This window comes from Etheostoma spectabile, chromosome 20 (genome assembly GCF_008692095.1).
Source record: "Etheostoma spectabile isolate EspeVRDwgs_2016 chromosome 20, UIUC_Espe_1.0, whole genome shotgun sequence".
Classification (NCBI taxonomy): Eukaryota; Metazoa; Chordata; class Actinopteri; order Perciformes; family Percidae; genus Etheostoma; species Etheostoma spectabile.
The window spans coordinates 16,149,376-16,163,800 of record NC_045752.1 but is presented as its reverse complement, the minus strand read 5'-3'; the positions used below and the strand labels follow the sequence as shown (position 1 = coordinate 16,163,800).

Here is a 14,425-nt window from a genome sequence, read left to right as displayed (position 1 = left end):
CTGAAATGTGCTACACAAATAAAGCGGCCTTGCCTTGCCTTGCCTACATTTCAGCATTTATATATTCTGTCTATTCTGTCCGTTATAACTGACTCAACACCACTAACTAGATCATATCTTCATCTGTTCATGTTTTGTTTTGTTTGGCTCCTTGCTACATGTCAGCAATGGAATAGACTGCTTATTCATGTATACTGCGTTATTACCGTATCACTTTTGCATACCCTTCATCCTGCTTGCAGATCACCTTACACTGTTTTTGTAATGCCTACATAATCTGCACTTTATGTAACCTCTTGTATTCTATATTCCTGTATTGTATTGAATGTTAAACTGTATGTTGTAATGCACTCTTATGCTTTTCTTGGCCAGGTCGGCCTGGCAAATAAGAATCTGTTCTCAATGGCCTACCTGGTTAATTAAAGGTTAAATTAAACAAAATTAAAAAAATGTGAGCTACAGTACTTCTTTTGAATATGCTGGAAGAAGAAAAGCTATTGGTACACAAATGTGTAACTATGCATGTGTGCGTGTGTCTTGGGAATCCCTGGACATTCTGGATCTCAGACATGTACAACACAGAATGACTCATTATGAATCACTCAATCAACCACATACAGTAAAATGCATAATGGTGAAGGGGCAAAGTGAACAATGACTCATCAAATCACAATCTGAACTTATACTTAGAACAAAAGCATGACAGAGACACAAAACCCCCAGAAACTCTGAACTACTGTGGAGTTTAACTGTTCCACCTGTTTCTTTACCGGCTTCCTACTTTTTTTTCAACTTCCCGGTTTTTACTTTTATCAACATGCTATACTATGAGTTATTTATGACATACTATACTATGACTTTCTTGACACGCTATACTATGACTTTCTTGACACGCTATACTATGACTTTTGTTACTTTTTTTGACGCAGGTTACTAAACTATGATGTTTTTAAGACGTTCTTCAACACATTATATTATGACTTTTTTCAACTTAGTAACTATGACTTTTTTTAAAATACCATACTACGATTTTTTAAAGACTTTCTTCAACATACAATACTATGACATTTTTATGACTTTTTCGACATACTATACTACGATTTTTTTAAGACTTTCTTCAACATACTATACTATGACTTTTTTCAGCATTCTATACAATTTCTTTTGGACATATGACGTTTTTGACATACTATACTATGACTATGAGTATGACTACTACTACTTTTTTTTTTTTTTTTTACTATTTTCGACATACTATGCTATGAGGTTTTTTTTCAAAAAAAATTTTTGACACAGTACTATACTTTAAATTTTTTACGACATACTATACTGACTTGTTTCGACATGCTGCACTATGACTTTTACAACATGCCTGACTATGACTTATTTTTAACTTTTCTTTGACACATTGTACTCTGCCTTTTTTACTTTTGTCAATCTACAATACTATGACTTTTTTAGACATGCTATACTATGATTTATGTTTTTCGACTTACTAACTATGACTCTTTCCGGGTTAGGGGGTTAGGGTTAGGGTTAGGGTTAGGTTAGGGTTGGGGTTAGGTTAGGGTTAGGGGTTAGGGTTAGGGTTTAGGGGGTTTAGGGTTAGGGGTTAGGTAGGTTAGTAGGTTAGGGTTAGGGTTTAGGTTTAGGGGTTAGGTAGGTTAGGGTTAGGGGTTAGGGGTTGGGTTGGTAGGGTTAGGGTTAGGGGTTAGGGTTAGGGGTTAGGGTTAGGGGGTTAGGGTTAGGGTTAGGGGGTTAGGGTTTGGTTAGGGTTAGGGTTAGGGTTAGGGTTAGGGTGGTTAGGGTAGGGTTAGGGTTAGGGTTAGGGTTAGGGTAGGGTTAGGGGTTAGGGTTAGGGGTTAGGGTTAGGGTTGGGGTAGGGTTAGGGGTTGGGGTTAGGGTAGGGTTAGGGTTAGGGGGTTGGGTTAGGGGTTAGGGTTATGGTTAGGGTTGGAGGTTAGGGGTTAGTAGGGTTAGGGGTTGGTTAGGGTTAGGGTTAGGTTAGGGGGTTAGGTAGGTTAGGGTTAGGTTTAGGGTTAGGGTTAGGGTTAGGGTGTAGGGTTTTGGGTTAGGATAGGGGTAAACACCACTCTTGATGAAAAATTTAATAGACAAAACAAAAGAGATAGATGATACCCAGCTCCGCCTCCCCATTTTGGGGGTCTCTGGACACGCCAGAAGTGTCCGCTTGTCTCTACGACTTACGGTTCTCGAGATATGAAAAAATTGTCAAAATTTGACGAAAAGAAAGTTCATAAGTCCTCGTAGGAAGGTCGCAGCCAGCTCAAACTTGGTTCTTTGTAATCCTCTCCTCAAGCCGGAGTCTTAGACACCCAACATGGCCTACTTTCGTGACTTTGTTTTTTTTCCATTTTGTCTTACTTTGACTAGGACGATTGTATTGCGTTAGGGTTAGGGTTAGGGGTTAGGGTTAGGGTTAGGGGTTAGGGTTAGGGTTAGGGTTAGGGGTTAGGGTTAGGGGTTAGGGTTAGGGTTAGGGTTAGGGTTAGGGTTAGGATAGGGGGTAAACACCACGTCTTGATGAAAAAAATTTAATAGACAAAAAACGAAAGGAGATAGAGGGATGAAACCAAGCTCCGCCTCCCCATTTTGGGGGTCTCTGGACACGCCAGAAGTGTCCGCTTGTCTCTACGACTTACGGTTCTCGAGATATGAAAAAATTGTCAAAATTTGACGAAAAGAAAGTTCATAAGTCCTCGTAGGAAGGTCGCAGCCAGCTCAAACTTGGTTCTTTGTAATCCTCTCCTCAAGCCGGAGTCTTAGACACCCAACATGGCCTACTTTCGTGACTTTGTTTTTTTTCCATTTTGTCTTACTTTGACTAGGACGATTGTATTGCGTTGGGTTAGGGTTAGGGTTAGGGTTAGGGTTAGGGGTTAGGGTTAGGGTTGGGGTTAGGGTTAGGGTTAGGGTTAGGGTTAGGGGTTAGGGTTAGTTAGGGTTGGGTTAGGAATAGGGGTAACACCACGTCTTGATGAAAAAAATTTAATAGACAAAAAACGAAAGGAGATAGAGGGATGAAACCAAGCTCCGCCTCCACATTTTGGGGGTCTCTGGACACGCCAGAAGTGTCCGCTTGTCTCTACGACTTACGGTTCTCGAGATATGAAAAAATTGTCAAAATTTGACGAAAAGAAAGTTCATAAGTCCTCGTAGGAAGGTCGCAGCCAGCTCAAACTTGGTTCTTTGTAATCCTCTCCTCAAGCCGGAGTCTTAGACACCCAACATGGCCTACTTTCGTGACATTGTTTTTTTTTCCATTTGTCTTACTTTGACTAGGACGATTGTATTGCGTTAGGGTTAGGGTTAGGGTTAGGGTTAGGGGTTAGGGTTAGGGTTTAGGGTTAGGGTTAGGGTTAGGGGTTAGGGTTAGGGGTTAGGGTTAGGGGGTTAGGGTTAGGGGTGAGGGTTAGGGTTAGGGTTAGGGGTTAGGGTTAGGGGGTTAGGTTTAGGGTTAGGGTTAGGTTAGGGTTGAGGGGTTAGGGTTAGGGTTAGGGGTTAGGGGTTAGGTTAGGGGTTAGGGTTCGGGATTAGGGGGTTAGGGTTAGGGTTAGGGTTAGGGGTTAGGGTTAGGGGTTAGGGTTAGTATAATCGTAGTATAGTATGTTTTTCAACATACTATACTACGATTTCTTTTAAGACTTTCTTCAACATACTATACTATGACTTTTTTCAGCATTCTATACCCTACCCTATACTATGACGTGCTTGACATGCTATATTAGGACTATGAGTATGACTACTACTACTTTAAAAAAAAAAGGGGTTTTCTTACTTTTTTCAACATACTATCCTACAACTTGTTTCAACATGCTGTATTATGACTTATTTTTTAACTTTCTTTTCGACACACTATACTCTGCCTTTTTTTACTTTTTTGACTGGGTATACTAGGACTTGTCTGTGACTTTTTTTGACATACCATACTTTGAATTTTCCGACCGAAATACTGTACTATGACTTTTTTTCGACATGCTATACTATGATTTTTGTTTTACTTTTTTTGACTTACTAAACTGTTTATTTCTTACTAGACTTTTTTTTCAACATACTATACTTTTCTTACTAAGACTTTTCTTACTTTTTTCGACATACTATACTATGACTTGTTTATGACTTTTTATACTACGACTTGTTTCAACATGCTGTATTAGGACTTATTTTTAACCTTCTTTTCGACACACTTTACACTGCCTTTTTTACTTATGTGAATCTACAATACCATGACTTTTTTCTGCATGTTATACTATGACTTTTTAAAAAACTTTTTCAACATACTATAATATACTTTTATTGACATTTTATACAGCATATACTTGTTTAAGAGTTTTTTACATGCTATACTATGACTTTTTTTTAAAAACTTTTTTTGACATAAGACTTTCTTCAACGTACTATATATGATGCTATAGTGTGACTTCACTGAAGCAAAGCTAGGACTCTATGGTGGTAGAGACCTCACATCTGTTCCAGATGGGCCACAGGTCAGGTTCAAACCCTCAGCCAACAGGGGGACAACACTCTTACTGGGTGAGCTAGAGGTCACCCCAGCAATTTTACTTCTTATACTTTAAGTACATTTTGCTGTCAATACTTTTTTTTTGTACGACGTACAATAAGACTACTTTTAACTTATATTTCCCCTGTATTGTAGTAAAACAATGGCACGCAGCAGAAGGTCATATGTCGGATTCGAACCCGGGCCCGCTGCAGCTAACACGGGGCGCACGCGCTTACTGGGTGAGCTGGAGGACGCCCCACGTTTCTCATTTATAATATTACATGAGATGAATATAGTGGCGTTAAGGATGAGTCAGAGACTGGGTAAGTTTAAAAGATATGTTTCCAAACATTGTAGGGATATGCTTATATATAGATTTAAAAATAATTATTAAGTTACTTTTAAGTGCATTTTATCTGCTTTTAATTTATAGACATCCCATAACTAAAATGTTATGGAGTAGAAACATATTTCATTTTCCAATATGTAAATTTTTTTTAGGTGCCAACAGTTGCAACCAGTGCAGTAAAATAGCTTTTTATCTAGAAATTATTAATTCAAATAGCAAACCCTAAGGCGTTGTTCTGATTATTTCGCAGTAGTGGTGTTAACTTATTTGTTGATGTACCTGGATTTCGCTGAGTCCGCTTTAATGACCTGTGGGGTGGGGGTGGGGGTGGAAGGGGTTCTGCAGTCAGAAGTGCAAACTTCCCTTTTGCTCAAGCTGATGTTTTTTATTCCTTCTATTTTACAGCACTTTGTTGGCCGAGTTGATAAACTTGCACATTTTTATGACCCTGCACAGATTCACAGATCTAGTTTTCTGATATTTAGCGCTATAGTTGACAACAGACAACCAGAATCAAATGTTTTATTTTTTGGAGACCGCTTCAGCTTCTGGGTGCATAGACGCCAAACCAGGCCAAACCAGGCCGACCAGACTCCACCTGACACAGTCAGGACCAGGGTGAGCCAAAAAGGAGGATGGAGTGAATGGAGGCAGCTTGCTTTCTTCGCAGACAAGCTCTCTGTCAGCAGGGGAAGTAAGAGGGCTGATGTTTCATTTGGGCGTCAGTTAAAGCTGTAGTGCGTGGTTTCTGTCACCCCCACGAGGAATTCTAAGTAACAACGCGGCGCGTCCACATGATGGCCTACAGCTTCCCGTGATCGCGCACGCGCCCCACCTCCTCCTCCACGCAGTTGCTAGCCAAAGACTTTCTTTCACTGTCTATGGCCAATGACGACAGAGACGACACGGAGGGTATAAAAAAGATGGACTCTTCAGAAGACGTTATTATCTTCACTTGAGCTTCTGCGCGGGAAAGTCACCGGACGAAACAATCGTGGAACACAGCCAATCCAGAGAGAGCCATGTGGCGCTGATAGTACTAATTAGCTTTGTAGCAACTCATTTGGCAATGGCTTGAATTTAATGGACCTTCAATAATATCAAAAAGTTACGCACTAAAGCTTTAATAATAATAATAATAATAATAATAATAATAATAATAAAAACAAGCTAAAAGTCCATCTGCTGATGAATACGGTTACGGTTTAAAGCTAAGACCTTGAGTTAGATTTGTTTTTTTCTAACTACAATTTCCAAAGTCAACAATCCACCTAACTGAATCATCCAGTTATGGCATTTCTAAATGCTCTTGGTTTGACCAGAAAACATAACACCTTCAGTCATTTTGCTACAAGCTGTCAATCTGTACCACTAGGTGGCGACAGATGACCATTTCATTGAGATATGACAGCATGTTCATCACGTAAGAGCTGATCAAGGCAATGAAAATGAGATACTTAATTAAACCTTTATCCAGTGTTACATTTTACAAAAACTTGAGTCCTACAACTTAACTGCCAACACTATAAGCATGTGAAAACACACCCACACACACACACACCCACACACACACAGACTAAACACAGACTGTGTTTACTGTGTAATACTGCAGTACTTAAAAAAGGCTTGTAACTGAGAAGCACTGAGACTGACTGAGATCAATAGAGTAATTTTCAACTCTAGAGAGTCTGGATTATCCACCTCACTGCTCACTGATGTGATGCAAACGACACACACTCAAACACACACAACACACACACACACTTCATGTCCTACAGCCTCCTCAGATTGTCTGTGGATCCATATTTGTACAGGAAATTGACATTTTCCTGTTCTTTCTGCCTGCCATGTTTTCTCCTAATAAAGGGTTTGATCACCTCAGAGCTCCTTGTCCCAATCCACTTTTTGGCTTATCAGTACACAGTAATTTGATTCAAAATGTTCATCAACTTACCAGATATAATGTGTTGTCATAATGTGGAAGCAATTATGGGGGAAATAAGTAACGTGAAATAAATCAAATGCCTTTTAGGTCAAAATTATGAAAGAGCAGAAAGTGAAAAATCTTTTTTTTGTTAGTTTCTCATTGTTCTGACATTCCAAACATGTCATCTATATTAAGTTTTTCCCTTTTTCCTGACAGACATGGGCTTCTTTGTGAAAATGGTATTGTAATGGTATGACAAGGCTTAGGCTACAAAACCAGAGGCCTCAGTCCCTCTTTCAGTCAGTCAGGTCAAGAAAGACTGAACCTGGGTCAAGAAGGTTCCTTTATTGGAGACATTAATTAGCGGCTAACATTTGCAATTAAAAACAACCAAACCAAAGACCAGCAAGATTGGTGCTCAATTAGTTTTTAGTGTTGAACTCTTCACCGCCCATCTCATTTCTATTCTCATTTCTATTCCCCAGGCGGCCCTCGTCAAGCCAACAGCCCGACCCTAAATCTCGTTCTCACGCTCATCCGCCTTGATTAATTTCCAGGGAGCGACGCCGGCTGGCCTGAGCCCACTGGCCGAGCTATACACCGCCTGGCCCGCGCTGAAGGGCCGGGAAAGCCCGGGAGGAGAGGTTGGATGGATAGATGAATCTTGCTCCGATCTCTTATCAGCCAGAGCAGCTTCTAGTGGGAGGCCGGGTGTGAATAGTTCCTACTACCCCCCCCACACACACACACACAATATCACAATCAGGATCACCATCTTTTCGTTCACTTCACGCTGTCATTCTGTTCTGCTGGGGAGATAACGCCACGCATACACGCATGAGCACACGCAAACACATACACACGCAGAGGGAAAGCTAGCCTTTGCCTGAGGTATTCCCACCACAACAAAGATTTTAAGACACTTCAGCAGGGCGGAAACGGTCATCAGTAGGCTACTGACTGTCAAACTGACTCCAACACACACACACACACCTGATTAGATTTTCTTCCTGAACATATTCCGCTGACAGATGAAGGCACATCAGTGAAGATCGTCAGAGAAGATCAGTTGCAGAAGCTCATCAACGTTGGAACAACAGCAATATGTTATTTTACACCACATCAAGCAGCTGAATAAAAATTACACCACTGCTAAACTGAAAGAAAACTCAATGAGGATATTTAATTAATGTGAATAATAATAATAATAATAAATAGTTTTATGTAACAATAATGTGAATTTTTTTAACCTCTAAAATCAGATGTGAATCCTCTTTTCAAAAATGTTAATCAGATAAAAAGACTTGCAGCTGGCCTTTTATTTCAATAACCAAGTGGGCCCCTTTATCACATAAAATCAGAGACCAACAGTAAAACAATGTCATAGAATGACAATAGTCACATGAAAATTTAAATTTGCATAAAATATAGTTTTTAGTTTGTACAATGAATCCAACATTTATGTTCATGCATGTGGTTGATTCCTCAAAATTTGACTATAAAAGTCTCATCGGACTTCATAATTCTAGACTCGGCGTTTAAATGTGAGTGCACATTTCTTCTTCTAGTTGTTATTAGGCTAATAGATAGAAAGACATCATTTTTAAATCATATTGGAAGTTAAACTAAACCAAATATCCTTTTGAAGTTCATGACAGTGTCTAAATAACGCTTTCAATAGGTAGGCCTATGTTAAAATCTGATATTAGCCTACTAATATCATTTTGGGGGTACACGGATACTGTGTGTCTGTCTCTCTCGTGCTCTCGTCACACCTGCGCGCGCTTCCCTACCTCGCTCTCCTCTCTCTCTCTTTCTCTCTCTCTCTCTCTCACACACACACACACACACACACACACACACACACACACACACACACACACATAGGCTACTCTCCTCTCTCTCTCTTCTCGCCACTTCAAATCTCTACTTTAAAGTGGACTCGAGACAAGAGTTGTTGTTCTTTCCGCCTGGTGGTGCCACGCGCCGAGCATCGTCATCATCACCATGCCTCGAGGATTCTTGGTTAAGAGAAACCGGCGATGTTCAGCGTCACACCGGTCAAGAAATAACAGGAATAACAAATCTGTAACATATTACGCTGAAGTGACAAAACCGGAGGCAGTCAAGGAGAACGATGTGTTAAATGTTGCTCCGTTTGAACGGGCAGATGGACTTCTCCCGGTGTCCCGTGAAGACTCCGCCGGTGTCAGAGAAGCGTGGAGCCCTCACGTGGAGTCCGCCCTGGAGGCCGAGGCGGACCGGCGCGCGCAGTTACCGGAGACCGAGCAGCAGGTGAGCGAGGTGGACGTTTTGACTCCCGATAGTGATTTCTCCTGCTTCTTCCCAGCTCCTCCTCTACCCCCACGCGACCTGCCATTAACAGAGTCTTGCAGCCCATTTAAACCGGTCGGCACGAGACTACAGGAACACCAAGAGGAAGGAGATAAGTTGTTCCCCGGGAAGTGCCTAACATCCCCCCCGGTGTCGGAGTTACCGAAGCTGCCGTTCCTGGTGAGCTCCACGCCAACCTCTGTGTCCGCTTCTATCGAGAGGCTCCTCGCGAGCAGCAGCCGCCACGCACCGTCCTACGGTCACAATGACAAATATGAGCCGAATATTGGCCATGTTCACTTGTTCCCGCCACTGACACTGATGCAGGAGCAGCATCACGCAGCGAGGAAACGCTCGTTCATTGAACAGGATCAACGCTTGAACGGCAACAGACACAACAAACACTCAATGGGCAACCCGTCAAAGAAACCCAAAGTGAACCGAAAACTCAACTTCGAGGATGAGGTCACGACCTCGCCGGTTTTGGGGCTGCGGATCAAGAAGGAGAGTCCCGAGCTGAGGAGGCAGCGGGAGAAGTCGTCTGCTCTCAACGGGAATCAGCCGCTGGGAGAGTTCATCTGCCAACTTTGTAAAGAGGAGTACCCCGACCCTTTCTCCCTCGCGCAGCACAAGTGCTCCCGTATAGTGCGCGTGGAGTACCGGTGTCCCGAGTGCGAGAAAGTCTTCAGCTGTCCCGCCAACTTGGCATCCCACCGCCGTTGGCACAAACCTCGTCCGGTAAACAACTTAGGAGCAGAGACTCAGACAAACAAGAGCCAGCTGTTAAAAGAAGCACGAGGGCTTGTTCAGCCGGTAGAGTTGGAGGGCAAAGAGAACGAGCTGCTGCGCGTGAATGCCAACCAGCACCACGAAGCACGGGACAGTTCCCGCATTAGGCGCGAGCCGTCTCTGCTGCTGCTCCACGGTCGGTCTCGGGACAGCCCCGACAGTGACAACCTCGCGCCTCCTCACTATGATTCCTCGCTTCATTACCGGAACCCGGTTGAAGGCTGTCAGGACATGCAGCAGCAGGTGAGAGCGGCAGACAGCCCGCCCTCGAGCCTCCTTCTACTGAACTGCAACCCAGAGGAGAGCGTGGACCTGCAACAGCAGCCGTCACTTTCGCATCCTCCTTTACAGTTTGTCCAGTCCTTACCGGAGGAGGAAGTGTACGAGTGCCGGTTCTGCGGAAAGAAATTCCGCCGACAGGCCTACCTAAAGAAACACCTGGCCGCGCACGAGATGGCAGCGCGAGGTTCTCCGCCCCCTTCATCTTATGGCCAGGCGCGCGAGACCAGTGGACAGAGCCAGGTGTTTCTGTGTCACCTGTGCGGCGCGCGCTTCCCGTCGGTTGAAATCAGGGACAAGCACCGTCTGTGGCACGCGATGAGGGACGAGTTAATGGCGGGAACATTGGGAGGCGGACTCAGACCAGACGTGTTCCACACGCAAGGAGAGGAGAGCAACACAAGGGAATGCGAGCAGCAGCAGATCTTCCCGTGCAAGCACTGTCCGTCCACATTCTTCAGCTCCCCGGGGCTCGCGAGACACATCAACAAATCTCATCCCACAGAGAACCGGCATGTGATGCTGCTGCAGATGACCGTGCGACCGTAAAACGCGCGCGAGATATACAGTCACACTCAAACAAGCCAACAGATTGTTCAAAAGAAAATTATTAGTCATTGTTTGTTACCACGGAGAACCTTTTAACTGTTGTAAATTGTATATTGTGACTGAGGCCTGTTTTCTCAGCTGTAGTCAAAAAGCAAAATGTTATACGGTTGAGTCACTATATGCCTTTTGTGTAAGGTCAGTAAGCATCTTTAACTTCTAAATTGTTTTAAAAAAAAGTCCACTTATGATATATTGACACCAGAACGATGCAAACATTGTCCATAGTCATGATGAACTGATGAAGTCAAGAGCAAATGTTAACAAAACTTTGCTGTTTTGCTGACCCTGGATACTTGTAGCCTGCAGTATATAACGCTGTCAGTAAAAAGGGAACTGTCCACGGTGCTGAAACTAAATAACGACCTACTGAAACCACAACCCCTGCCAGGCTACTTACACCATGTCTCCAAAAACACACTTCTGTATTCTTCCACAGGTTATTCAGTCTTTATAACAAGCAGGATTCTAATACTACCACAATTAGTGAAACTATCTAGCTTTTTTTTTAGGGACAATATCATTCATTGGACAGGTGACAAATCTAACATGATTTCTTAAACTAACAGCAAGATTATTAAAATGACATGTTTTTTTAAACCGGATGCAAATTAAAGTGACCCTAAATCCCAAGGGTTATTTATCCTACGTAAGTACTTAGAGCAAAACACATTATCTCTCAACATTAAATTGTTGTAATAAGGTAGTATTACAATCATAAGTCAGACAGCGTTTGTCTTTCTTTCAACTCTCATTTCGAGATCTCACATTATGCCCAGCACTCTGTAAATTATTTGACATTTAATAACAGCAACTGTTGTGGTTAGTGAAAACTGGAGAGACTGGAACAGACTGGTTTGACAGAAAGTACATTTTGATTATGACTAATTAGAGCAAGAGGGGGTTATTTTACACAGAATATACTGAAGCAATGATTGACACAAGTCTCTCTACGTGGCAGACATTTAGACTCATGGTCAACATACTTCTAAAAGGTAAAGTAATCCGATTATACTGAAGCTCAGGAGGAGTCTACTGTGTTACATTGAGAAAGTGACCTTCCTTACCCCAAGAACTGGAGACTGAATCAATGTCCTAACTCTATTTCAAAGACTATTTCATGTACAGTAAACAATAAAAAAAGAAAATAATCAGATAGACCATAATATGCCTTTTATAGTAAATGTACCAGTAAGCTTCTCAGCTTGAAAATATTTTCATACAGAAATGGAACATTTAATGTTAGTACTGGTAGTAAATAAAAATGTCTTTCGTCTTTATTGAGTATATACAACTGTGGATATATTTGCTAAATGCCTTCATGAAAAAAAATCTAAAAATGTAATTGTTGGTTCAATGAAGCCTATTTTAATATGCTTGAAGTTGAATGTGAAATTTATTCTAAATGATTGTCAATAAATGTTAGGACACTATGATTAATGGGGAGCCTTGCCTGGTCAACTCATTAATGTGAATAACACACACACACACACACACACACACCAAGTGGTACAAATCATTTATTGTCAAATTCCATCATCACACATTCACGCTCTCTGTGTCCAAAAGAGACATTACACATTTACATATGACAGGTCTGACAGTAACATCGTTTGAGGAGTATTTGTGCGTGCATGCGTGCATGTATGTGTGTGTGTGATACAGCTGTTACATGATCAACACATGCAGTTATTACTGAACTGGTGTCATGCAGTATGTGCAGTCAGTAGTTACATACATCAGCTTTGTCTCCACACTAACATCTGGACAACAGCTGAACCTGCATCCATCACAAGCCTCACGTTCAGAGCATTCATCAACACAGAAGTTCCAAATTTTATATGAAGGGACATTTCTGCGGCTGACATGCAGACGACCAAGATGTCAGATGGGTCAAAAAGGCTGACAAATACGTCAACCTTGACAATCTGATTCAAAAAATCCAGACAGACACTTCTCAGGGAATTTGGTATGTTAATTCTTTATAATGCTGAAAGGCTTTGGGTTGCTGCTAATCAGGGTTTCTGAGTCCACCAATCCTCAGGAGTACTTACAATCTGGAAAACAAATTTGAAATATGAACTATGTATATAAAAGCAGCATCATGATTTTTTTTTATCCAAAGATTATAAAGGTACAGAGTTTAGGATGTAGCCTGAACAGGTTCCGGTTGTCAAAGTGTTTACAGGATGTAGTCAGGGACTTGCAGGTTAGCTGCATTCTACATCCAGCATGTACAGATCAGTCCCAGAGTGCAGGGGGGCTACTTGACTAGTGTCGCAACCAATCAATAATGCTTCAACCTCAGTAATAATAATAATAGTAAAAATTGTAACAGCAATAATTTAAGGGACAACTCAAATCTAATCTGACTTCTAATATTCACACACAAAGTAACACAACATGAATTTGATCTCATTTTACACTGACAAATCTTTAACTATTTCAGCCCCATGGAGGGGTACAACAAACATTCCCTTTCCTTTCTACAAAGAATCTATGGTGGAAATAAAAAAAATTAAACAGTAACATAAAATACAGTTGTGAATACACAAACTTTAAGCAGTGACGCATAATGCAGAACCGTTAACTCAGATCTATATTTTCCAATAAAGATCTTTATCGTATGTATGTTTTCTTTACTAGGGATCAGGCCACGGGGGGAAAAAAATTAATGGAGACATGAGGCGAAAGAGCCATCATGTAAAATGAATGGAAGAACGTTTAATCCTGATAACCACAGCTGAGAGCATTTATAAAGAAAACCCTGAAGTGCATAAAAAATATAAGCCAATTTCAAAACCATGTCAGGTTTATTTGAGTTGAGGTAAACTCACGGGAGTGCTGAAATGAGGAAGTTAAATACATAAATGGTAGTGTTACATCTTTCTGGATTGTGATTACACGAGGATCCCCTCCATCCAGAACTGGAACTGGGGATGAGTCTAAATATAAGAGCGGAGTTTAAAAAAAAAGAGAAAAGAAAAAAAGAAGCAGCACAAAACCATTGCTATCTACATGTAAGTGATGATGAGTTGACACCTCTTTGGCCACGGCTCTACAGTATCTCACCTTTACGTGCTTTGCTTTTCCTCCTTTCACTACCATTAGGATGGGGAAAATGTTTCACCAATATTAGCCAAACCTGCCAGAAAAGCCTCTGGGCCCAATCTGGCTGTGCTACCAAGGTCATCAACAGTAAAGAAAAGTACATGCGCTAAAATGAAATTACCTTTAAAGAATGAAGTGAAAACTGGTTATGAAAAAGATAAACCGTAAACGTAAAGCATAAAATCTTGTAGTGTCAACCCAATTTAAGCGGATATTAAATAATGTGGTTATAAGTCAAACCACAGTTTGGCTTTGGCAGCTATTGTTACATAACAGTATATACACAGCAACCATCCTCACACTGTACACATCCCTATAGATATTATGTATCTACTATATATTTATATTTATACTCATACATATATAGATATACAGAATATATATAGCTAAAGGAACAAAAAGAAAAGCTGTGGTTCCTCCTCAGATGATGGAGTGACACTACAGACAGCAACATTCTTGTTCGGGTCAAAACACATTTTACAGTAAAAAAAAAAAAAAAAGGAAG

At 41.4% G+C, this 14,425-nt stretch overlaps 1 protein-coding gene and 1 long non-coding RNA gene across 2 annotated transcripts; one reads left to right on the top strand and one right to left on the bottom strand.

Annotated features, from left to right (window-relative positions):
• The first annotated feature begins 8,681 nt into the window (after window positions 1-8,681).
• Window positions 8,682-11,952, top strand: insm2 (insulinoma-associated 2). Its single transcript, XM_032501252.1, has one exon. The coding sequence runs from the start codon at window positions 8,809-8,811 to the stop codon at window positions 10,750-10,752; it is 1,944 nt and encodes a 647-aa protein (XP_032357143.1). The 5' UTR covers window positions 8,682-8,808; the 3' UTR covers window positions 10,753-11,952.
• A 360-nt stretch (window positions 11,953-12,312) lies between these two features.
• Window positions 12,313-14,419, bottom strand: LOC116670663 (uncharacterized). The gene is made up of 2 exons (XR_004327087.1): window positions 12,633-14,419; window positions 12,313-12,552 (listed from the first exon to the last, which is right to left on the bottom strand). It is a non-coding gene; the product is annotated as an uncharacterized LOC116670663 (long non-coding RNA).
• Between the last annotated feature and the right edge of the window lie 6 nt (window positions 14,420-14,425).